Source organism: Phaethon aethereus, assembly GCF_964289735.1.
Source record: "Phaethon aethereus genome assembly, chromosome: 17".
In the NCBI taxonomy this organism is placed as follows: domain Eukaryota; kingdom Metazoa; phylum Chordata; class Aves; order Phaethontiformes; family Phaethontidae; genus Phaethon; species Phaethon aethereus.
In genome coordinates, this window is record NC_138593.1 from 5,288,767 (window position 1) to 5,314,889 (window position 26,123).

The 26,123-nt window shown below is 43.3% G+C and overlaps 1 protein-coding gene across 3 annotated transcripts in view; it reads left to right on the plus strand.

Annotated features, from left to right (window-relative positions):
* TMEM132C (transmembrane protein 132C) overlaps positions 1-13,945 on the plus strand; it is a gene marked incomplete at its 5' end in the record, with an annotated part of 217,519 nt that extends 203,574 nt beyond the window's left edge. For all 3 annotated transcript variants that reach the window (XM_082007836.1, XM_082007837.1, XM_082007835.1), the window contains 4 exons: positions 1,176-1,381; positions 1,855-2,128; positions 3,189-3,380; positions 12,364-13,945. In XM_082007836.1, coding sequence (XP_081863962.1) covers positions 1,176-1,381; positions 1,855-2,128; positions 3,189-3,380; positions 12,364-13,563 — 1,872 coding nt within the window. In that variant the 3' untranslated portion in view covers positions 13,564-13,945. The remainder of the gene's footprint in view (positions 1-1,175; positions 1,382-1,854; positions 2,129-3,188; positions 3,381-12,363) is intronic.
* Between the last annotated feature and the right edge of the window lie 12,178 nt (positions 13,946-26,123).

Genomic DNA, 26,123 nt, shown 5'->3' on the forward strand with positions numbered 1-26,123 from the left:
AGCTCCTGTGTCTGTGGTCACAAAGGATGTCCATCTGTTTGACTAGCCTGGGGACATAAGCATTTCCAGCTGATAATCTTCATTTGAATAAAATGGTATTGGGAAGGGGACTGGGGATAAAAGGGAGCAGATGATAATATAAATGTATGTCCAGGTGGGGAGACACATTGCCACCAGTAACGATACTCGTTATGGGTGATGAAATAGAAATGTGACGGGATGGAGCAAGAGCTGGGTTTGCTGTTAATTTCTGCAGACATACCAGCTCATTTAGTAATGTAACAGCTCCCATTGCTAGCCACTTAATGCGTGATTAATGTGCCACGGGATTTCCCCAGACATCTATGTCACCTTTAGGAATAGATATGACAATGACTTTATCACGTGGAGTCACTTCATACTATCGGCATCCCTCTTAATGATTTATATATTCAGGAGTGATTTTATCACTAGCTCTCAGTAACGTAATGAATGAGAAAACTCAATGGTCTGTAAATTACAACATTGATTAAAGAAGTGATTACTGATACAGCTCTTACATGACTATGATAATGCTTGCTTATATTTCAGGACAGCATTTACGTGTTAGTGATAAATCTACTGCAGGGTTTAGAAATACTTTACAGCTTTAATCAAAATGTAAACATTTATAAACAGATAATGTTTATTGCGGAGGAAATGAGTAGACTTTTGTTACTCTTCAGTGGTTGAAATCCACTCCAGAGCCAGCTTTGTCCTGCAGACTGAAAGCAGCATCACCGCTGATGAACGTACTCATCAAGGTAGAGCTTTGATCTGCTGCTTGCCTCCATTGAGACCTGTTTTGGTTTGTCGGGTTCTTCTTGACCAAGCTGTGAAGGAGCCTTGCTCATTATAAATTCCACAGCACTGTGATCGCTAGTGGCTCACTGCATAACAAACAGAAAGTCAACCACCAGCTTCAGAAATAGTATCCAGTCTTTAGGCATCTCCGGCATAATTATGCCTCCTGAGCCAGTGAAGGATTTTTGTGTTCAGCTGCTCCCATTGTGAAAGGCCGTCATTAACATGCATAAAGAAAAGGGAGCCTTTTTTGTTTGTTTTTGTTTTTGAGATGCCAGGGTTACACTTTGAGCTTGTTTTGTCGCAGTGATTACCTTTTCTTCTTTCTCTTTCTCTCCCCCCTGACCCCTTAGGTTTCTGACAGATGTGACTATGTTTTTGTCAATGGCAAAGAAATGAAAGGCAAGGTGAATGCACTTGTGAACTTCACATATCAGTATCTGGGTGCCCCTCTCCAAATGACAGTCTGGGTTCCACGCCTGCCTCTTCAGATTGACATTTCGGACACAGAACTGAGCCAAATAAAAGGCTGGCGTGTCCCCGTTGTTTCCAACAAAAGGTAGGTTTGTGTTGCTAAATTTCTTGGGTGTTTTTGTGGAGATAATTTAATTTAACTCTCGGCAAGAACAGCTACAGCACCTGCACCCAAAATGCAGCATCTTTCCCTGAGGAGCAGCAGTACTGGAATTCCCAGCTTTGCACGGGACATCTGCAGATATAATAAAGTTTTTAAAATTTGTGGGAGTTTTGCTTCTGTGCATGTGTCTGTCCTGTGCAGCAGAGTTCAGTGTGGTGCTCTGCTAAGGTCCGTTTATAGAGTTGTCGTTAAGACATATCAGCTTAGATGAAGTACTATATGTCTGTTGGTGTGGTCCTTCACCATGCTAGGTAACCGTGAATCAGCAATGGTCCAAACACAACGGAAGGGAGGGCTGCTCTGTAAGGGGGTGCTGTCCATTAGCACTCTATGTTAGTTTTCACTAATGTTCTTGAAAACATTTCTTTATGCTTCATTTTCTTATGGAAAAAAAGACCCACCAGAGACAGTGATGATGAGGATGAAGATGAGCGGAAAGGAAGAGGATGCACTCTGCAGTACCAGCATGCCATGGTGCGAGTCCTCACACAATTTGTAGCTGAGGATTCTAGCCCTTGGGGTCAGCTGAGCTACCTGCTGGGCTCAGATTGGCAGTTTGACATTACAGACCTGGTGATGGATTTTATGAAACTGGAGGATCCTCACATTGCCAAGCTGCAGGAAGGCAGGATTTTGATCGGACGGGAAGTGGGAATGACAACAATGCAGGTACTGTGCTCTAGACTGCCACATTCTGCCGTTCCCATAGAGAACCTGTGTGTGAGCATAAATCCAGTACAGTGTTAAGCTGTCTTGAGACAGGATAATTTCCCATTGCCTTCCTGTGACCTTCTAGGGTGTCACACACAGCATTAACTCAACAACAGTGATCCAAGCTAAAGGTAGTCCAAGGCACACAGCATGACCGGGAGCTAGAAGCCGTAGAGCCTTCAGAGATGTTTAGGCAGCACTTGCAGACTTAGTGAGAAGTCAGAACTCTTGCCCCACATGGATGCCAGTTGCCACCAGTCATCTGATGAGCTCCATTTTGACTTTTTGAGACAGAGATCTTTAGCTTGTGCCAAGTTTCTTTTGACTTACTTAAACATTAATTCAGGGGGGAAAAAAATACAACCTGGTTAATAACCCTGAAAAGCACAAGTGGCCAACACTACATGCAAGTTCTGTCCCAGCTAAATCCTTGCTAAAGCCAATGCACAGGGAGTGAATATAGCTAATCTAGGCTGTAGATATGAGATGGGGAAGGTGGAGAAGACAGTATGTGCATGAACTAGCTATCATTAGTTCCCTAAAGATAGCAGTATGGCCCTTAGTTTCATTAAAGGGAAGGATATCCCACTACCTTGATGTTCCATCAGAAACAGAAAAGATAAATGAGAATTTCCAAGGAAAGAAGTGAAGGACAAATCCGAGATGTTGCTAACCTCCCTTTGAAATGGTTGGGAAGTTAAGTCTGATGAGCTCATCCATACTGGGACACAGGATAACAGGGGAAGAAAGTTTTAAATCAACTCTTCTAGTGAAATGTTGCAAATAACACAACTGAGATAGTATAGCTGTCAGTATTGGATGCAATGTTCTCAGCCATAACCTCTCTACTGAATGTTTTTCTGACTCTACTAATGAAATCAAACTGCCTTTTCAGCGTGCTGTGCCATTTCATTTCTATGCGTGAAGCTTTGGAGACAAAAAGGGATGATGACCTTAAGAAAGGTTATTTTAATTGATCAGCCTTTTCCTAAGTTGATTCCTTTGTGTTTCTCCAAAGGTTTTGTCTCCGCTGTCCGACTCCATCCTGGCAGAGAAGACAGTAACTGTGTTAGATGACAAAGTGACCATAACAGACCTTGGAGTCCAGCTGGTGGCTGGGTTGTCACTCTTTCTTCAGCCAAGTGCAGCAAGTAGTCGGGCTATTGTGGCTACAACCGTTGCCCAAGAACTGCTTCATACTCCTAAGCAGGTACTGTACAGTCCGTATTTACTATTATTGCCTTTTGGGACGGGGCAGTGTTTTTTCAATGTGAGGTACAGATGATAGCTCGTAACAAGTTTAGAAGGTAGACTTCAAAGTATAGGTGTAGTACATGTCCATGTCAATCGCTTTCCTCTAAAGGTACTCCAGAATTGTCCTCTCATTTCTTCCTTTCAAATATGGACTTAATCTGCAGTAAAAGTTCTGATGACGCTGAAGTTTATATTATTTACATTTTTAATACCTGTTCTTTAAATGGTGCAGCATCTGTTATTTTCGCGACACAGTCAGTCTTTGGACAGTGATCCTTGTTTGCTATATGAGCATGCCCTTATTTTCCATGCCAGAGAGCACAGAGCTCTGCATGTCACAACAATTTAGTATTTTGGAGAGCTATAAAATAGAGGCAGAAGATAGCCAAATACATTTCTTTTCCCTCCTGGAGTCACGGCAGGTTGCCAGGCTCCTATCTCCTTTTACTTTTTAGATGGATTTTGGGGGGTTCATCATTCAGTTCATGTGCTGATCCTACTTAATTTAAGCCAGCAAACTTCCATTTCTGTAAAAGGAGTCTTCCAAGCAGTGTGTTTCAGGTCACAACCCACATGGAAAAGACGACTGGAGAATACCACCAGATTGAGACAAGCAGTTGCTCTGGAACAGATTAAAAATGAGGGTCAGTAGCAGTGGAATAAGCTGTATGTTCATTGCTCTTTCAGTCAGTTGATTTGAAGAGTGGGACTGGAGACCACGCAATTAACTCTGTTCACAGCTACTCCTGTCACAGAAACTGTATTTCATCTCTTATAGATAGGGAGAGATCTCAAGTCAAGTTTTATGGCCCATTTTCATGATTATTGCTACCTAATTTTCTGGAACATAAAAATAATTCAGATTGTTTTATAACTTAGTGACAGGAAAATGTCCAAACTAGGAGGACACGCTGCCCATCTGTTCCATTTACTGCATCCTGTAAACATAAGAATCTTACGTAATTAACCCATTTATACCCTTCTCCAGGGCTTAGGAACCATGTCTGACATACTGTCTTCAGGCAAAGACTGTAAAGGCAAAAGCTAAAGCTTGCCTAACCCAATTCTGTTATGTAGGACAGAGCATCATTTGTCCTGCAGCATCGTTGGAAGAATCGGGGCTTTGATTGCAGGTAAAAGAGGTTGTGAATCTGGAAAGGTTGCACAGATATATTGTCAACTTCTCAGATTTATAGATGATCTGTCCCAAGTATGCAAAGATACTTGTCAACATCAGGTTATGGCATATTATGACAGGGGCATTTCAGTAGTGCACAGCATGACATCTCCTATTGTATTATGGCTTGGCAATATGATATGGCGTGTCATAATATATCACTACAATTGGCAAGTTATGAAATAATACAAAAGAATAAAAATGTGTAAACGTGGTTTGTTTTGAAATTATTTTTCCTAGCATCTGTGTTATGGAATGATTTTAGTGAAATACTTTGTTGAAGCTGTTGTTCTTTTGCAAGACAATTTCAGTTTCCTCAGAGTGGCACATTTGTGATATAGAAGTGACTGGACATATCAGGCTCCCTTTCTGAGCAGTGCCTTCTGCTACTGGTACTGCTAGGCAGCGTGGGATGCTGCTGTCCCTGCTGTCCGCTTCCTGGGCCTAGAGATAGCAGTATTGCATTATGCTCATTGAAGATACCAGCTCTAAAACAGGAGGCAAGAGAAGATCAAGCACCTTTTTCTCAGTAAAAGAAGTTTAAAATGTTTCGTTTCTTCTCCAGACTGCATCTGGAAAAAAAAAACAGGACCTAGACTCTGTTAGAAGGCAGTGGAAACCCTTCTCTACACCAGGAGCCGGAATGCCCAAGGAAGTCTGGTTGCTTAGTAGCAATCCCAAATTAGTCGTTTTTCCCACTCCTTCTATGCATGGCATCTTCTGTCCCAGTTTCCTGCAAACAGAGCAGTATGTTCTTGTGGAATCCCACCTAAGTCTCTGCCTCTCCTCCCAGCTCCTCCAGTCTGGAGCCTGGCCACCCCCATTGCCTCTGCTTGTGAGAAGTGTCCTGCCTGCTTCCCAGCTGAAGGTTTTGCTGGGAGCATCACTCCTCACTTTGGAGAATTTGTGAGTCAGTTCCTGCTCAAGCACTGTGAGTGTTTGCAGACCTGATCCTGGTCATGCCAGGTCGCTGTGGAACCTGAGCACAGTCCCGAGTTACTGGGGCACTTCGGCAGTGCCTTTATCCCAGAGGCCTGAGCTAATTCCACACACTGTGCAATTCACATCCTACTTTACTGTAAGCCACTCATTTGTTCTCAGGCCTAAATCTGACTTAGCCTATAGACAGGGCTTGCCCAAGGAAGTGCTGTTGAAAAGAGACCTTGGGGACTTTGCATTTACATCACCAAAAAAATAAGACAGGAATAGATTTCACACTAGAAAATACGTTGAAGGAAATATTCTTAGCATAGGGGTGGCCTGTAGTGACATACATCTTTTCCTTTCATTTGCCATTTGAATGGAAGATATAACATTTAAGTCACTTGCCCTTAGAAGAATTTATGCAAATGTAGGAATGCCTGTGGCTCAGTTTTGCAAGAAGTGACTCATGATTTGGAGTGCGCCAGCTGCGATCCTTACTGAGCTGGAATTGCAGGAGGGAAGTGGTGAGTGTTTTCTGAAAATCAAACCCTTTTGAAAGAGGGTTTTTCTTCAAGTGGGCAGCCCAGAACTAAGCATATACTTGAATGTTGCAAGGACTTCATTACTTAAGTGTGTCTTTTCCTCTCAAGCAAGTTTATAGAAAGGCCCAAATAACTCATGCAAACCTTACTGATGAAACTGAAAACCAAAATAACAGTTAAGATAGCTGAAGGTTTTCTCAGGAATGATTGTGTATGTCTCAGCATTGTTATATGTCAGTCAATGTGTTCTTAGTCACATGTTTTCCTTGGCTCCACTTTAGCACCTTCAATAGCCAAGCTTCTACACAGATTAGCAAATGTCCTTGGGTAATTGGTTCTCTGACAGGCACAATATTGTCCCTAGGAGATTAAGTAATACATTTGTACAGTGCAATGGAAGGCATAAAGCATTATACAGATTGAGCTATTACACATCTTTCAATATCATAGGAATGAATTTAGTATTTTTGCAGTGACTTTCTTTCAACGAATATAATGACTAGATTAGTTCCTTCATTATAATGACTGCACCATGTCTGCATAAGTAGCATAAAGCAGCCTAAGTCCTGAAAAGTTGGCAATTTCTCCAAATGCTTTGCAATCTAGAGAGGATAAGCTCTAGATTTTTATCTTGGATGTCTTAAGTTAGATATCTTTATCTATAGTTGGGCAACTAATTACCTGAGGTGACCTTGAGGGATGCTGAGCCCATACTTCCTTTTTTTTTTTTTACATCAATGGGGAGCTCATTGGCACTGAAAAGTGGATCAATGATTTAGGTGCCTAAAAATAAATGAAGATTGACCAACGTTTAAATGTCAAAATTGAAATATCTTCTGAAAATTTGGAAACTGTAGCTGTGAGCAGTCTATTTTTAGCGACTATCTGCACAGGTAGGAAAGCGCTTCCATTTGGCTTGCTGATGGTTGTTACAATCAACACTGCCATCTTAAAGGCATCTCCAAAATGTAAATAAAAGAAAACCTACAGTGTTTAAGTGTTTTCTGATCTGAGTGAGCTTCAAGGACTCTTAAATTTCAGCTGGCTCTGCAGGGGAACTCGCAGTCATATCATAGCTTTTTCATCACTGTAGGGTATTGCATGTGATCTAATGAACTGAAATGGGAGAGTGGGTAAAATAAAAGAAGGAAAAAAGAAAGCCTTTAATAAATAGCTGTGTGTATAAATATCTCAGTGCTACTGGAAAACTGCAGACATTTTCTTAGGGAAAAAAAGAGCAGTATTAGCACTTTCTGAAGGCCAAGTTCTTCTCCTTCACATGTGTAGCTCCTGTTGACATCAGTGACAAAACCCAACTCTGTGAGGTCATCCATAACCTCAGGGAGTGTCCTCTAAGGTGTTTGCTCTCACTCTGGTAGGAGGTGAAGGTGCTCAGCACCACCTGAATCAGGGTGACAAGCTAGAGTTGCTTGCACGTCCCTGCCTTTGGATTGACATGATACTGTCCTGTTTTAGCTTACATCCTTCGTGCAAACTAGTTCTGGGAGTTCACTGACATCTCACAGGTAAGTAACAGATATTAGGAGTATTTTTATGGTGTGGATTCATTACCCCATTCTGGCAGCTTAAATTACACTTAAATTGTATTTATATCTTCTTTAAACTGACAGAGCAATGTAATGGCTCACAAGTATGACAAAGGAGTTAAGCGGCATGGGAAAGGGAGAAAGGATGTATTATTAGATAAGAATTGGAATTCTTCCCTTGCAAATATAAGCAAATTCCCACTGGAAAGGAATGTCACATTAGCAGATTGGACAAAAAGGAGAGAAAGAAATACACAGTAGGGGAATGCATGGTTTGAATTAAGATCTGAGTCTTGGCTGCCTTTCATTTCCACATCATAACGATCAAGCCCAATTTTTACTACACAAGCCACAGGCTTAAAAATAAATGCACATGTAATACTTTGATATTTCATGTGATAAAATTGCTAGGGAAACCCATTTCAGCATTCAAGTCCCCAGATAAAACAATCAGAGTTGGTCTAACAGAAGCTGCTGAGAACAGTATTCCTTTGCCTTTATTTGAGGGAGGGATGTATTTGTTTTCTGCAGAGCCATCCAGCCATCCGTTTCTTTCCTTTGGTGTCCTGCCTCACTTCAGGACTTTTTGCAGCTGACCCAGCAATTGAGGACTTATTCACAAACCCTTTTATTTGTGCTTTAGCGAATGAAGACCATTAAAAGGGCTCTTTATTCTGGGCATGGAATAGAATCAAATATACTGATACGTCATCATACCCGTGTTTTTAAGCAGCAGAAATCTCTACGACGCATCCAGTCCTCCACACTTTACTCCCCTGTTTTTTGCTTGAAGAATACAGGATAGCATGCCCTGGTATCAAGCTGACCCCAGCTTTTTTGAGGAGGTAGTGAAGGACACTTTGTAATCACTAACTGTGATGCTAGAGATGAGCTCAGTGGAACATCCTAAGATAAGCAGACTTTCAAATGCTGTATTATGTTTTAGAGGGCAAAATAATCATTACTGTGGCTCCCAGGTTTTCATAGGCAACTCGTGCAAGTCCCAGCACAGAGGGACTCATTGGGTCTCTCTATGATGGACTTTTTGCTGAGATTCCAAAGCAGCTCTGCTTCCCTCATTCAGGTTGCCTTTTGGAGTATGAGCCTCGTCGTTTTATCTGGGTGGAACAGACACAGCCTGCAAACAGTAGTGTTTGTGGTGACTCATACAGCAGGGTTTGAAGTATTCCAGGTCAAGGAATACAGAGCTCCTCAGGGACTGTTGGTTACCATTAGTGCCATGCTACTTCTGTACCCTGGTAATTTCCCCTTTGTTTTACCCACCTAAACACAACAAGTGGATAGCAAAGGACATAAAACTACTAATAAAAGCAAAATGCAAGTTTATCCAAGAAGATTTATCAAGTGGCGTCTTTGGACTGATAAGCAGCAATGTAATTCAAGGCCAGAAAAAAAGGTGGTGGAACCGCAGCGGATCAAGAAGAACTGGCCAACTTGCTGATTGGCTTGTGGGTATACTGGAATGGAGGAAGAGAACAGCAAAGGCACAAGGGAAAATGTAGACAAAACGAGTCTTGATAAAGGAAGTTTTTTATGTGCTATGGGCAAGCAAGATATTTGATAATCAACAGTGGCTGTGGGAAGCAGTTTCCTTATCTCCTCTGGACTGGATTTTGCTGTCATTAACATGATCTAATGTACATTATCTGACTCATTTCACATCATCGCAGTCACCATATAAATCATCCTCTTCTCTAAGAGACGCTGGTACTAATGTGTAGTTGTGGTTCATTTGTTCTGGGAGCGCAACTGAGTATGTGTGTGTGTGTGCGTGAGTATGTGCAAGAGAGGAAAAGTGGAGGAAAGACTGGAGAGCCAGATAATCCCTCAAGCTATTTGTTTATGCTTGATAATTAATGAACACAAGCATTTGTCACCTCAGTGCCGAGGGCACCAGACTAGGGGCAGCAACTTTGCAGGTAGGAAGGCTCCAATCCATCTTCATCTGCTGATAGTAATTGGAGGACCTTGTCAGAGATTCAGAGGGAATTTATTGATGCAGTACATAGGATTTGCAGAAACAGCTCTTTGAAGGATGTGGTAGTAAATAATTTCTTTTTTCTTTCTTTTTTTCTTTTTAACTTTTCACAATTTATGATCATTTGGGAAATTCACTTCCTTCCCCTGCGTTCAGCTTTCCTTTAACGATGTGAATGAGAGGAGATGGTCTCTTGCCAAATAGAACATTTGGGCTGATACAATATACTTTGGCAGGATTTGAGATTCTGTCTCTCTCTCTCTCAGTGGTTTTCTTTCCCTTTTAATTAATACTGTCTGTAGTATAAGCATGACAATGTTGTGTTGTGAAAAAATTGGTCCTTTCTGTGAAAAAAAAGTCTCTCTGAAATAAAAAACCTCAGTGCTGGTTGGAAATAATGGCTAAGTTATTGCACACCTCTGTTATCTATAGTAAATCACATGTGCCTGCAAATTTCAGCTGACTGCCATTTCATTTTTCTTTATCTCTGCTTCATAAAACCAGGAATGCACAATAGTGGAGAAATAGTGTAAAGAATAAAAGTTGTTTTGAAGTTGCTTATCACTTTGTCAAATCCTAGCCGTTTGGGCTGACTTTTTTCATGCTTGCTACTTCTTAACCTGAAAGGTACATGAGGGCTGTTAAAGCAGAAGGGAGACAAGAAAACCAAACAGGGATGTGGATATCTTGAAGAAGACAGCAAAGACGACTATACAGCTCCTCATACTTGTTACTCTCACATGTCTGCACAGACACCCCAGATCCCTCAGAGGTGCTGTTCTACCACCAATAAAACCTACTTGCTTAGTAAGGGCCGTCATCAGACCTGGGGCTCTGCAACACTAGGTATGGTGTGTTTGGCTGTTAAGGAATGCAGAAAGATTTAGTAATGTAAATCGTTTTGTAGAGATGTGGAACTATGGAAGTCCCCAGTAGAGCTGGGAGGAGGCACAGACCTCATTATTTCCAACCTTGACTGTACAAAATTCTGCACTTACATTCTCCTCTTGCTCTCCAGAAGAGAGCACCACTGGCAGACGTTGGCAAGCCTGTTGTGATACATGCTTGAAGTGATACTGGTGTTTTTGCCTTCCATAGCTTGATGAAAAGTAAGTCTATCTTGCACAGCTCCCTGACGGTACACAAGGCTGTTCTCCTGTTTTAGGGAGAAGGAAGGCAAAAAGGAATTAAATTGCCAGAGGAGATGCATCTTTTTCTTTCTACGCATACCCATTTTAAAAAAAATCCTTTACTTTCCCACAACTGGGTTTGCTCTACTATAGATTTCTGTGATATGAATTTAAGTTGTGCCCTGCAGCTTTATGTTCCTGTCTGTTCAGCCATTTCAGGGTTGTTTCTCTAATGAAAGATCAGCTGTTTTAATTTCCTTAAACAGTTCACCATTCCCAGCTTCTGAGCTACCCTGGCTCTGTTTCAGCTGTTTGAAGTGCATTTGAATGACCAAGAACTTTGCCTTCTTTCCTGTTGTGCCACGACTTATTTTTCTTCTTTCAGTCCCTCAAGAACTTGCTGATAGCACTTTGGAAATCAAATATTCAGTATAGTCCAACCTTCTGCACAGCTAAATGCCCCTTGCTGTTTTCTTTGAAAAGCTTTAAATTTAACTAGAAGGGTAGCAATTCCCTTTGTTTATAACCATAGCGTAACAAATTGTAGCCAATTGAAAACTATATTAGGTTGTAAATTTGTATTATGACTGGCCGCTAACAGGGTGGCAATGTTTTTCCCGATGGTGATTTTCAGCCCAGTTGTTCTGATGTACCCAAGTGTAAAGTAATTAGGGCCATCTGCGGTTTGAGTCTGAGAAGAAAAGACCTTCGGATTTGTGTGAAGTGGCACTCCGTCAATCTGCCTGCACGTCTGCTGCTAAACAGGCAAGACATAGAGCAAATGGAAAAATAAAGAAATCTCCTGCAAAGAAAGCTACTGAGATGTGGAGAAGTAAATATCTATATCAGCTGGATGGGATTTCAAATGGCGAAGAGCTGACCTCTAGCTTTGTGTTGGCTTCTGATGACGACTTCTAACAGTGCTACCTGCAGAGAACAAAGACAGTCCAATTAAATCCAGGCCGTTTGTATTTTTATCATAGAGATCATACCAGAATCCCCATCCTCCTCTCCTTGACACAGAAATGCAGTGGGACTTTAATTATCTCAAGGATGAAGTGGGTTTTACTTAAACGTTCCTCCAGCAAAATGGCAATTGTTTCGTGAGTCTTTTTCTTTCAGGTGAATCTTCTGCTCCAGCCATTTCCAAGATACTGTGGTAGCTCCTTCTTCCTGCTAAGATATTTATGCCTTGTTTACTTCGACAGCTCCCTGTGACACCTGTGCATGGGGAACATGAGGAAAATAAGTGTTCTGTCAAGTGCCTCTAGTAATTTTTCTGGTTTGTCTCTTTCAGGTTTTGTATGACAGGAATGGCTTTCTTTATAAATCATGTAAACTGTAGCTTGTTCATGGGTACTTTGGTATTAGGGACATCTCATATCAATTACATGTTCTTTTCCAAAACATTTGCAGGAAGGATAACAGCGGAACCCTTAGTGAAAAATTTGACCAATTTTCTGCCCCATCAGTTGAAGCTTGGTTCACTTTAAATGCGGTGCAGAGCCATTGTCTTCCATTTCCTCCAGCTGCCGTTCAGAGCTGAGAGATTGATGAGCTGCAATGGGTTGAGCTGTTTTATTTAAGACCTTGTCTTTAACCATGTCCCTCTCCTTTCAGGAAGCTGTAGTAAGCACCTGGATTCAGTTCAGTGACAGCTCTGTTACTCCGCTGGACATTTATGACTCCAAGGACTTCTCCCTGTCTGCTGTATCATTAGACGAAGCTGTTGTCTCGATCCACCAGAACGCTGCCTTAAAATGGCCAGTTGTGGCAGCAGAAGGTGAAGGTCAGGGCACATTAATCAAGGTGGACATGATGATTTCTGAAGCCTGCCAAAAGTCCAAGAGGAAAAGTGTTCTGGCTGTGGGGAATGGCAACATCAAAGTCAAGTTTGGCCAGAATGATGCAGACTCCGATACAGGTGGAGATTATGATGCTGATGAGATTGAAAACCATGCTAGTGACCGGCGGCACAAAGTGTCTGATCAGGAACGGTATGGCCAGGATGGACGATATTATGGTAGCTCTTCAGCAGAGCGAGAGGAAGGCGCCATCAGGAAAGTCAGCACCACAGCAAAATCCGTAATAAAAAATAAAGTAATTAAAAACAACAGGCTGGATGGTGGTAAACTCTCGGATGATAGCCAGCTGCAGAACATTCCTATAGACTTCACCAACTTTCCTGCTCAAGTAGACCTGCCAAAAGGCAACGTGGGCATGGAGGAAAATGACCTGGTGCAGACACCCAGGGGCCTTAGCGATTTGGAGATCGGGATGTATGCTCTGCTAGGGGTCTTCTGCCTGGCAATTCTAGTCTTCCTAATAAACTGTGCAACATTTGCACTGAAGTACCGTCACAAGCAGGTTCTGGTGGAAGGACAGGCCACCATGACCCATTCCCATGACTGGGTCTGGCTGGGAAATGAAGCAGAACTGCTGGAGAACACAGCAGATGCATCACCTCAGCAGGATGAGCACACAACTATTATCGACCGAGGCTCGGGTTGTGAGGAGAGCAACCAGCTCCTCAATGGCAGTGCTCAGAAGAACATTCAGAGCCAGGTTCACAGGTGTGCTGACTCAGGGGGCAAGCTTGGAAAGGAACAGAAAACTGAACCTTTACATTCGCCGACATCTAAACGGAAGCGGGTAAAATTCACGACATTCACTACCATCCCACCCGACGATGGTTGTCCTACTGTCAACTCAATCCTAAGCAGCAATGACGATGACATTAAGTGGGTGTGCCAGGATATGGACCTGGGGGACTCCAAAGAGATACGAAACTACATGGAGAAGTTCAAAGACAAAGTGTAGCTCCTTGCTGGTTTTTTGGGTTTAACCACACCTTGATGCCTTCAGTTCTACAGTATATATTGGGACAGAAGAGTGGGAGGGGAAGGAATCACCAGGAGAAATGATGAGGCAGTTTTTATAATCAGGGAAAGAAATTTGCCAAACTGTCCATGGTTTGTTTTTGTTTTTTCACTTCGTTTTGTTTTTCCAGTGGTTATTCTGCTAATCGTGGATTTAGGAAGTGGAATATAAATAGCAGAAGGGAACAAGGAAATGGTATGATCAGTATGATGAACTGGGCAAGATGAGGCTGTGAAAATTTGTTTTATGGGTCATACAAACAATAATGATAGTAATGTTTCAAAGTACCAAAAATATTTGTAAAAAGAAGAGAGCGAATACAAGAGCATGAAAAGAATAAGCAGGAGACAAACAATAACTTGTCTGTATTTCTAATAAAACACCATAATTATGGACATATGACCCACAAGGAGACTTTTTAGATTGTTACTCAAGCTCTTTCTTTTTATTCCTTCATTTGAACTGAAGATGTGTCTTTGGCATTACATATGAAGGAGGAAGAAATTACCTGGTATTCTTATTTTGACTTTTCTGTTTGTCTTGTAAGTTGAAACAGAATAATTTTCCCGTTTCTATTTTTCTTTTAAATATCTAAAAACAGGAAAATTTTCAATTCACTAAGTTCACGGTGGACCAAGAACTTGTTCTTTCTAAGTGAGCTGTAAATAATCTCCTGTCATTTAAAGAATTCAGGGGATAAGTATTGACTAATAGTTTCCATGTGATGTCTCTTCTGAAAGCCTAAGCCTCCGTTGTTTCACCCTAGCTAGAAGTATGTTCTGTTTGAAAGCAGTATTCATTTTACTTTCAGGTTTGGATTGTTTATTTAGTTCTTTGTTTTAAATTTCCACAACCAAAGTTCCCGTGTTTCACCAAGGGAAGAAGGTGCTGTTTTATGTTAGCTTTTAGAAGTAACAACCGATGGGAGTGCCCCACTGGTGCATTTTAAATGTACCTGGAACTGAGACCATCACAGGCCAAATATGTACAGCCTGGATTTTGGTTTTTTGCCAAGTCCATGAATTCATAATTTTGTTCTGTAATTTTCTGTTTATTTTAATGTCACCAGCTCTCATCAAGCTCTGAAAGCTAAAAGAAGAATGGACAGAAAGACACCGATTGTCCCCAAACTTTTATTTCCTTATACTGGGAGAGCTGGCCTCTGGACAGACTATTGGAAGGGAGGGAAATATTGCTGAAGGAAGATCAAGAAATATCTGGAGCTATTTTATAGTTTTGGGGGGGGGGTTGCCATTGGACCAGCTAAGACTGAAAATTTTAGATTAGATTGTAAAGCTGATGTTTTGAATAAACAAATACAAAACTAGTAATAAATCTGAAGCAAATAGAAAACAGACTCGTAGATTCGTTGTGCAAGCTGGCAGAACTGTATTGACTCAGTGCCAGTGTACACTAATGGAGGACTCAGATCAAAATCTATACAATGAGGAAACGACTGTCATCCAAAACCTTTTGTAACTGGAAGGAAGGTGGCATATCCAGCCCATTGGAAAGCAGTATTATGTCCTGACTGTTAGCCAGAAGCACTTGTATTGTCCTGTCCTTACCATGTTGGGGTTTTTTTATTACTAAACTCAGTAGTTTGTTGGTTTTTTTTTTACTTGGACAAAATCAATCCTGCCACGCAGTAACATAGATGGACGTTTTAACAAGATATGCCTAGTATGCATTGTAGACTGAAAGAATGTAATATTTATTTATACATGTTATACAAATTGAAATTAAAATGCTTTACATGGCTTGACAAATTAACCTCTCTTTTCTGAGGGCAGGAGGCTCCTTCTGTCATTTCGGTGCTGAAGTACTGCATCCACTGCCTGAGAGCTGAAACAAAATTTCAGCCACTTTCTGAAGAGAGGAGGCTAGAGATGTATGAAAGTTTTTCACTGCTCTGACCCTTCTTTTGTGAACCACTTCCCCTTCCCGCCCAACATGTGTTGATGATGATGGATGGCAGGAGAAGACAGCAGTCAGGCACAGTTCATGGCAGTGTCACTATTCATCTTGTTCATCTTCATGCCTACCATCAGCACGAACAACTCCGGGACTCTTGCTTCTCATGTGTGCAACTTTGGTGCAGCCCAGTCATAATTAATTACGTTGTTTCTCTGATTGATACAGTGGGTTCAAATGGAAGCGAGTTTCACTGAATCACGGCTGACATGTACAAAGCACCCTGTATCCCAAAGGACCCCAAGCTACTTTACAAGCTAAGCACAGTGATGCATCAGCCACACCTCAGGGATCAGTGTATCTTCCTGGGAAAATGCAGGTGTCTCAGAGATGAAAAAGGCATTTACAGCACAGAGCTGCAAAATACAACAGTAGAGGAGCAGGAAAGATAGTATGGAGCAAACCTAATACACCACGGGAGCACAGAATGTAACGGTTCAAAGTGCACATGTAAGAAGGCTGTTAGTGTGCGGAACAGCCCGTTACGGCACGCGAAGGATGGCGTCTCCAGTAACCCAGTGCTCCCAAGCACTTTCTGGTGTGCTGGGACAGCGCTGGCTGGGAAGGAGAGTGGCAATTACTAAATCACTGTTTCTAGCCCTTGCACCCTGACTTTGCTCTTTGCTTTCGGCAGCTGAGGCTTTATAAGATCAGAAAAGAAAAGGGTATCTCTGTCTAACAAACAGTTGGCTACTGAGAGGAAGCCTTGTGAGGAGAATTCATCTTGCTCTGTATTTTCATGATGACATGTGCATGTCTGTCCTGGTCTTGCTATCTCGCCACATTGTCTAGGAAAAGTATTCCACAGTGAACGAAAACATTCCTAATTCACCTCCTCTCCAAAAAGCTCAAGTGCTTTTTTCAAGACAGGAAAACATGTCTTCATTGACATTAAAAGGGGGGCAAAATCGGTTTCCCATGAGAGACTATTTTGCAATTCCTTTTCAAAAACAGTGATGTAAATTTTTTTTGAAAGACACACTCCTGTATTAATGCAACTCAGACTGGATTTAACTCTGCTCCAAAGAGGAGCAGAGCTCTTCTCTTATAAGTAGGAAAATTGTAGCTTATTCATTATTTCAGTGTTCATTGAAATAATCACCATTTTTTGCTTTTTGCTTATTGACTCATGTATAGTTCTCAGTTGTCTGTAGATTCAGACTCAGGCCGTTTGTTTGAAATAACTACCCTTTGAACAAAATTAATTTAAACATACAGTGATGATCCTTGTGACACTGGCCAATACACCCATGATGCCTCCTTGGGAGCAAGATTTCACTGATGATTAGCCATGTGTCAGTTCTCAGGGACAGTATTTTGTCATTATATATTTAAATTAGAAAAAATAGTCTCTGTAGAGTCTCTCCAGAGTGGGTGGTTTCAGAGGCTTGCACACGTGGAGTCCATTGACCGCAGCCCGTAACCCTGCGTTGGACGCTTGCTGTTCACAAATACACACGGCATTTTACGCGCTCTGCAGATTACCATGGACATTTGTTACGGTTCTGACTTTATCTTGTCTGTGCCATAATAATCACTTTGCAAACGCCGATGGTCACGTCCAACTGCTGACGTGAGCATGTGGGGCCAAAGGGAGAGGCTTAAGCAGCAGTTTGTTAAGAGCTGCAGGACTCGGGGGCAGTCATTGCAGTCACTTTCCCAAAGCAAATTAAATGGCAACATAACGTGCCTGAAGCACATAAAATGTTTTTTTCTGGTGTTTTTTTACTAACACATGCCTGTTATTGATGTCTTTTAGTTCCTGAATTGTCAATTAACGGACTTCAGCTAACCTCCACATTGGCAACACGGTGGGTTTTAAAGCTGTAAGAGGAAGACACCTGACGTACTGCCTTGTCGTAATACGACATCATACTATAGCGAAGAAGAAGAACCACTGCTCCAGGTTCTGTACCATGTATGCGATAGTAGCTGAAATTTGGAAGATGTGTTTAGACAGGGCATGATGTGTTTAACAACAGCCCTGCATGATGCAAGACCTGTGGTGGTTGGGGGGAAGAGGACTAGGGAAGCCTCTCCAGTCCCAATGTCCTACTTCAACTATTCTGTTAGTCGCAACTAACAGCATTTCTGTCTAGATCCACACCTGCTGTAAATCTGTGCATCTCCATTGAAGCCATCTGGTACAGCCATGCTAATTGACAGCAGCCGGGAGCCTGAACTTTTGATTTAATATATATGAGAAGTCCCTGACTGTTTAGGAAGAGTTTTAAAGCTGCCTTGCTGTGTGATAGAACTGAGTTTGTATGCTTCCCAGGAAAATGGGTTTGTCCCTGCCGTGAAAGCGGGAGGAGATAAGGCTACCAGGGGTGCTCTGGAGACTTGGGTGGGTCGAGGGCAATGCATGCCTCTCCTGGCACAGCCTGCCTTCTTCCTCAGCAGTAAGATTGTTTCATGTGTCTTGCCATTTCTCTACTAACGCCTGCCAGCCTGGCTCTTCAGGATGTTGCTGCAAACAGAGCAGGGAGAGTGTCTCCTGTTGCTCCCAGCAGCCTGCTGCTGTACCTGCCTGCTGCCTCGGCCCAGGCTGGCTGAGCTGCAGAAGGGCTGCTGGCTTTCCTGGAAATCTTGGCTGTGCTTCTTGTAGGTCTTAAGCCTGGAGGAAGCTTAGAAGAGGCCGTTGATTTTGACTCCTGTAACTCATGGCTGAACAGGAGCATGTCTTCAAAATCGCTTGGTCTTTGCAAAGGAAGACAGGCTGTATTTGAAGAGACAACAGGGGGAATTAAAAAAGGGGGAAAACTCAACCCTGCCTTCACTTTTAATTTTTCTGAAGCTACAGAACATGGTGCTTCAGAGACAGAGGCAGGTACTGGAATTTTTCAATTTACCTTCCACTGACCAAAAATTCCATCAAAGCCCAATTCTGAGTGAGCCACTGTAAATGATCATCTCAGCAGGAAGGAAACCACTGGGCTGTGAAATATCATTTATTTGAGAAATCACATTGGGTCAAATGCCAGGATTTACATTTCTTAAGCTTTGCTGGGCTGCAGTTACAAAGGCACTGGGATTGGGCGCAGAGAGCTGCTCTGAACATCACTTTTGGCAACGTGCCCTACTTGCCAGATGAGGGAATCTGTGAGTGCCAGGGGTGCATGGCTGCAAAGATAACACGCTGCAAGGTACATTTTTCTGTCAAGGAGCCAAGATGGAAATTCATTAATAATAATTTGCACTTAGAGGAGAGCCTTTCATCTGAGAAACTCAGTGACTTCCAGTTGTTGGTAAAGGATAAAAATGTGAGCGGGCTGAAGGGGCCCTGTTCTCTCAAAGGAGGCGGTGCTGGGTGAACACGTTCCCCTTCTCGGGGGCCGGGAGGACAGCTGTACCTGCGTGAGGGCTGGGCCTGTCTGCTGGAGGGAGGTAATTAGTGAAATCACCTGGTGCAGTCAGTAACGAGCAGCCCAGCCTGCCAGGGAGAGGGGAGCGTTTGGGTTGTCGCAGGTGAAGGTCAGGCACTGTGTGAAAGCCATGCTGCTGGTGCGGTGTGGTGGTGTGTGTGATGAGAGGCAGCTGTGGGGTGGGAGAACAGTGCTTGCAAGAGAAGGGAGTGGGTGAAGGTGAAAGAAGACATGAAGCTCTCCTGTTGTTGTGAGGCTCCTGGCACAGAATGGACCTTGGGGGAAAAAGTGAGTCCTGCTTTCTTTGGTTTTAGGTGTTTGATGGGGTTTTTAAATTTTATTACTGGCTTGTGTTTGTAGGGAAGGAGAAATCTTACTGCTTGCTTAAGTGTCCCAAGTTTGGGAATCGGCAAAAGAAACTGTGTGTTACTCATGTGTTACCTTTGGCACGGGGAAGCCCACTGCTAAGGGAGTAAGATGCAATTTGGCTGGTACATGTGCATGGGGACACCTCATCGTGCAAAATCAACATGGTACATCCTGGATCAGATGCTGGATCCTGGATCCTTCTGATACGGCTTAACTGCTAGGAAGTCCACATTCCTTCAACCAGTGAGCATGCCAACTTGCCCTGAGCTTCTGGAAATGCTTTGATGTTGATTAAATTTGAGAGGTGACCTGAAAAAGGCTCTTGCTTTTGGAAAGCAGGGATGCAGTTCGCTCCTGGTGCTACACCCAGCTTGCTGGGTTGGAAATAGGACAGTGACCCACAATGCTTGCACATGTATTTGTGTTCCTCTTGCCAAGCTCCAAGACCAAGTAGCCATAGCAGCAAGAGTGTTGCTCTGTTTTGAAAGACTCAGCACAGCAGCACTTAAAAATAAGCTGTCAGCAAAGATGCAGCAGCAGACAGAAATAATGATGCAAATTACCAAATCACTCTCTCTCTTGATTACTTATTCTGGACAAATTCAGATGAATTCTTTTTATGCTTATGCTAGGGAGGGATTAAAGCTCCTTGTGTGAAGCAACAGTGTCAAAGTCAGCCACCAGCATCTTGGAGACGGTATGTCTGATGTTCAGCTGAGATGTACCAAGTTGCAAAGACACCCTGTACTCATCATCCCCTTGGCAGCTGGAGGGGCACTGTGCTTTGTGCACAGTCGGGCACGTTGCAGCCGATCGTGCGTCTTTCTGGACGTGCAGTAGCATGGTTGGAGATGGTTGGTAACTTTTTTTTATTCCCTTCAAGCCCGTATCTGAAGTGTTTCAGGTAGCCAGTTTCCAGCGTGCTCTATGGCTGTTCAGGGTGGGGAGTGCAGGGGACACTGCAATACCTCTGTGCTTGGGCTGCCAGAGTAGCTCTCGGCCCGTCTGAGCCCCTGCGCTGCGAGACGGCTGCAAGGGTCAAATTTGATCCCCTGAATTCAAATAATGGGAGTAGCAAGTGAATTTCTGGAAGCCACAGTTTAGGTTGGAATCCTTCGTAAAGAGATTGCAGCACCATAATTATCTGGGTGCTTGTGTCTGGCTAGAAATGCAGGATAGGAGGGAAGTCTTACAGAAGAAGGCTTTTAGTAGTTTTGCCGCTGTCTCACACGGGCTCTAGAGGAAGAGGCGTCTGGCTGAGAAATGCCTGTTCTGCTGTTGGCCATATCAAACTCTGCTCATTCGCTGCTTGTTTCGCTCACTGCTGGGTATTTTAAGCGGCCATCTAGCTTCCTGAGGTTGCTGATTTAACTTTCAGCATTACTAATGAAAAGCCACTGGCACGAATTCATCTTATTCAGGTTTCCTGTGGACTGTGGGGAGGGGAAAAGTGGAAAGAGACATGGACAATTTGTGCTGCAGAACTGAAGAATGAGAGTAAAGTCCCAGACAGAGAAAAGGTAAAGACTGAAGTTGTATGAAGGCTACGATTGCTTTCTTAGTTTGCTTTCTGTAACATATGTATAATTTTCCGGACTCTTGTGGTCTTTCCTGATTTGGCGTGAAAATTTTCCTGCTTTGAGGGTAAGATTCATGCAACCCCCCTGAGGCTTGGGGTGGCTGCGTTGCCTGGCTGTCGTTACAGGGAGCGGGAGCAGCACAGCAGGTACCAGAGCCTCCACTCTGACAACCTGTGCAAACACCTGAGGAACTGTATGATGAACAGTGCTGGTGGTAAGGACTGTCCCTATAACTGATGATCTGGCTGTATGTGATAGTGACTTATTCTCAGGGCAGGTCATAATTGTATGTTTTCTGACGATGGGGAAGATTTTGGTTCCCAAACCGAATTGTACAGCCTGTGTGGCTCTGGCTGGACAGCTGCACTGCGGGCAGAAAGCCCCATTCAAGACAGGCACCCAAAATGCTGTGTAGCTAACGATTGTCATTTCGGTGTCATTTAGTAGCAATTGCTATAGGAGCAGAATTATCTGGGGACTCTTCTTTGGGTATGATGACACTATACATCTTACAAAACTGAGCTGAGGTTACCATAATGATGAGACTCTATTAATTTAATATGATATTACTACAGGGCCTTTTCATGGATTGTCTGAAAAGATTAATATTCTGTAATGGAAACACTTTGGCAAATCAAGTCACCGTTTCCCATTTTTCCACTCCACCCCTGCATTTTGGGATCTGCCATTTACTTTTTCCATCATGCCTCTAGGTTCGTCATACCACATCCATCAGCATGGCATGAGTTTTACACACTTTTTTTTTAAAGCACTCCAAGAATGTCTTCTCTGCTTTGTAGGGCATTGTGTCTTACTATTTTAAAATTTACTATTAACAAAAATAAAATGCAAGATCATGTTGGGGGGGAAGAGGGAAACAAGCAGGTCCCATAACTGACAACTTCAGGGCTTTTTGGAAACCCACCAAGCAGACTAAAATGGAATTTTCCCCCAAATGCGGAGCAGAAGGGATTTGTTCCTAACTGTGAAGAAAAAACCGTCGCCGATCCAGATGTCTTCCCCCATACAGGGAGTGCGGTTCTCCACAGCTCTGCCCGTGAGTACCCGAACTCTGCAGTGTTATTTGTAGACCTGCACTTTCCCTTGGGTAACGCCGGCGGGACCCAGGTAGCTGCAGCCGGGTACGTGTGAGCGAGGGTTTCATTGCCGCACGAGTTGCAGGTGGCTCTGAGGAGATAAGGGAACCTGGATGTCTGTGCTCTGACTCCGGCTCCCCACGAGGCTGCCCTGGTTCCTGATCTCTGAACAAAAGCCTGCGGGCTCTGGCGATACAAGCTGGCGTTGGCCTGACGCGGCTGAATGGAAGATTCCTAGACATGTGCTATTGAGATATCCAGCTTGTCTCAAGTAGGAAGGAATTAAACATTTATATAAGAATGACGAGTATGTCACTCTGTAGCAGTGGCTGGAGTGAATTATCACCTGTGATAACGTGTGATTGTGAGTACTGTGGTTCATCGTAGCAATGAACACTTACGAAGTGTAGCGTTTCCCATTAAGTTTCACAGAGCTTCACGTTTGCGCGGGTCTCCGAGTACAAACCTCTTGTAATGCAGGTTTTGGAGAGCCCTCATTTCGGGTTCCTTCCTGGCACTCCTTCCAGCAGCAGCATCTGTCGCTGAAGTAATTGCTATAGTAGGGCTCATATTTATTCAGCTGCTACCTGAAAAGGAGCAGACCAAAACGCGATTCTTCTGTTTAGAAAAGGCTAAAGACACCAAGGCTTTTTTTTTGCTTTTTTTTTGGAGTCTTCCCCATCACCTCTACCTACAATGGGAACATGCTGAGCTAAAAAATCTGGTCTATTTAAACTGAGGTAGCTGGAAGTGCAAGGCTGAAGATGTCCAGTGCCTCTTCTCAGTGCCAGTCTGTTCAGCAGAGCTGCTGTGGGGATGTCCCACAGCTTTTCAGTGCCCCAAGGATGGCCATGGTGAGCTCTTCCTGCTACCGCAGCTTCTGGGATGTGGGACCTCTGGGCTGAGGCATTGGCATGGGGTGGGGCTTGGCCAGCTGCACAATATTTAAATATTCCTGCACTTGTTGGGTCCCTAAGTAGGTTGATATATATTGTGTGGACCTGTAGCAAGTTATATTCCCAGTTGCATAAGATACTGGGGAGTGGTGGGGAGGAGAAAGTGAAAGCGTGTGTGGAAGGGGCAGAAGGAGGAGAGAAGGCCTGTAGCCAGACTTCTGTTGTGTCTTATTTTAGTTCAATATTTTTAATACCCTAGTTCAAATTGCCCTTAGCTTTGGATTCGTGAACTGGGTTATGCTTTGATAAAATAACCAGTCCTATGTACTCACGGGTTTTATTAAGAAGATGAGCAAATAAATATAAAATGAAATGGGCATAGTGCTGACCTAATCCAGAATGGAATAATGCAGCAATCAAAGGCTGCGATTAAAACTGAATCCATAAATCAGTGGATTCAAATTAACAATTCACCAAATTAAACCAGCAGGTAATCAAACTCAATTATAGGGTTGATGCTAAGAGGAATTGCTCTGTGTTGGTCTCGTTGGAAAAACATATGGAGAAGCCATGTCCTTTCAATTGATGATATAAACCAGTCCTTTGGCCAGTACAGTCCTTCAGCTGGCGAAGGGCATAAGCACATGGGAAGTAGGTGCAGATGGGACATAAAATTAAATCCTTCCCAGGGATGTACCTCGGTGTAGACAAATGCAGAAAATTGATTTGCGTGTATGTCTTGCATGAAATTATCAGCATCTGCAGCAAATGCATGGCCTCTTGTTCTCTTTTCCCAGTCCTGCTCTTTTACCTTACCACCACTGAACCTTCCAGCAGACTTGCTCTGGAGAGGGTGGGTAAGTCGCAGGCAACCCTGTTTCTCTTTAGACACCTCGGTGGCTGAGAAAGGGGGAATTTCACAGCCTGCTGTTCCCTCTGGGGTGCTGCTACTAAACGTAAGAATGCCGGTCCCTACGACAGACCCGCTCATAGCAGAGAGGGGTGTATGTGGGGGAGGGAGGAGAGCCAGAGGCCGTCATGCTCCGTGGTGGCTTGAGATGTCACAATAATGGTTGGAGAAGTCTGGGGAGAGATGAGGTGGCTATTTCCCCCCTCCACGGCTTCTAGACGGGTGTCTGTATGAAGCAGTATCCTGCGCTGCCAGCATCATCCTTCCATGGCACAGCAAAGGCAGTAATAAATGACCTTTCTACTTCACAAAACCTGCTCAGTTAGCAGTAAGCATATGTTCTTTCAGAAACACTCTGATAGCAGCATGAGGGCAGAGGGGGGAGGCCAGCCAGGAAGCTTGATGTCAGCCTTCTAGCTGAGGTAATGGACATAAAAATCTCTGTATGCTGAGAAGTCATTTTAAGAAAAAGTATTAACCTAATTAGCCCACTTGTCTCTTCTCTCATCAAGCATCTTTCTAACAGTTATTTCCTGCCTTAAATTAAGGAACTAATACAGGTAATGTCATAACTTGTGTTTTGGAGTTACTGGAACAAGTCGTCTTGCTCTTTAGGATAAATTAACTTCAGATTCTGTCTGCAAATTTGGACACTTTGTGGCTGTATGGACCAGGGAATGTCATTGCGCTGAGCTGGCGTAGCGAACCGTAGATTCGGAAACAAATCTATGGCCGTTGTAGTAGGAAGGTCAAAATAATAACGAATTTCAAAACAGAGCCTTCATTGGAAGGTGGGAATTCACTTACAGGTAGTGCAGGAACAGCCCCAGGGAAAAGCAGTGACATGGAGGTGGCCCACAAGCAGCTGCATTTGTATGCTTAAATGAAAATGGATGGTTGAACAAGGCTTGATGTGATTTTTGGTTCTGGAAGGGCCTGCAAATATGCTTGCTAGCAATTTCCCATCAGAGCCGCATGGCTTAATTAGATAAGTTTAATTATTTCAGTTCCATGCAGCATTGCTAATCTACAAGAATTGGAATTTCCTGGATCTCCCTCAGATATTGGTGACACAAAGGTTAAAAATGCAATTTGAAGGCTTTTCTGGATCCCTCGTTAACGGGGAGCTGTAGAAAATGCCTCTCCAGCCTTGGGCTGTTAGTCAAAATTTGGGTGCATTAGGAATGCTGCTGAATACTACAGAAGAGCAAGGGCTATTTTAGTTGCAAAGTCTTTCGCTCAGAAGTGCCTGAATCCTTTGGTTTAAATGGTAACTTGGTGTTCAAGGATGTGATCTAGTAGAAAATGGTTAAAAACATGCCAAATACCCAGTTCTGAGTCAGTAAAACTCAACTCCAGAAAATCTTGATTTTTCTCGTCTCTTTGAGCTTTCCATCTAGCAGACATATTAGCAATTACCTGTCAGAAGATCTTCAAGCCAAAAGAGCCAGACTCATTTGGCATTGTGCCGTGCCCCGTAAGACTAGGCACTGTCTGTCCTGGGCTTCCATCCAGAGGTTTCGTCATGATGGTGTTTATGAAGAAGAATTCTAATTCATCTATTATAAGAAAAAGATAGCTCTAAGATTTCAAGGTTAAATAAAAGCAGGCTGATAGTGGGGAAGACCAGGAGCTGGTGTATTCCCAAAAAGCCAAGAAGAAATGTTCTCGGGAGCAGAAGTGCTAACCTGATACAGTAAAGGGAAACTAGGCAGAAGTCTTGGCCAAGATCGCAAGAGGCGATCAGCTGCTTCTCCAGTGTCAGGACATCATCAGCGTTGTAAGACTGCCCTGTATACAAATGCAGGCATGCGGTACTCTCTGCCAGAAGATGGCACTCAAAGTATGGCATGCTACACGTTTTGGAGTCCTATCTGCTTGTTCCTCTCTATTGGGTAATAGTTTATGCAGACCTAGAGCTGATGGAGTTCTGTATAATCAATACAGCCTAAGGTTTCGTAGGCAGCTGCATCCTTATCCCTGGATCATAGACCTGTTTTAGGCAAATGGGGTGTGTTTTTCTGCAAACAAGAAGTCACTGTTGAAGCGCTTAGCCTGGGGACTTGCAAGCTCTGAAGGACTCTGGGTTTTGTTGCACAATTCTAGCAACATGTCTCTCTTGGGGAGAGGGATCTGCCCTTGGATGGCACAGTTCCACTGCGGTGGAATTCCTCTGTCTGCAAATACAGGTAGTTTTGTCAATCTTTATAGCTGCACCCTGAATATAACAGGCATACTAGCTTCAGGACCTTCTGGAATTAATGGGGCGGGGAGCAGAAATGGAGTGTTTTTCTGAATGAGTAACAGTT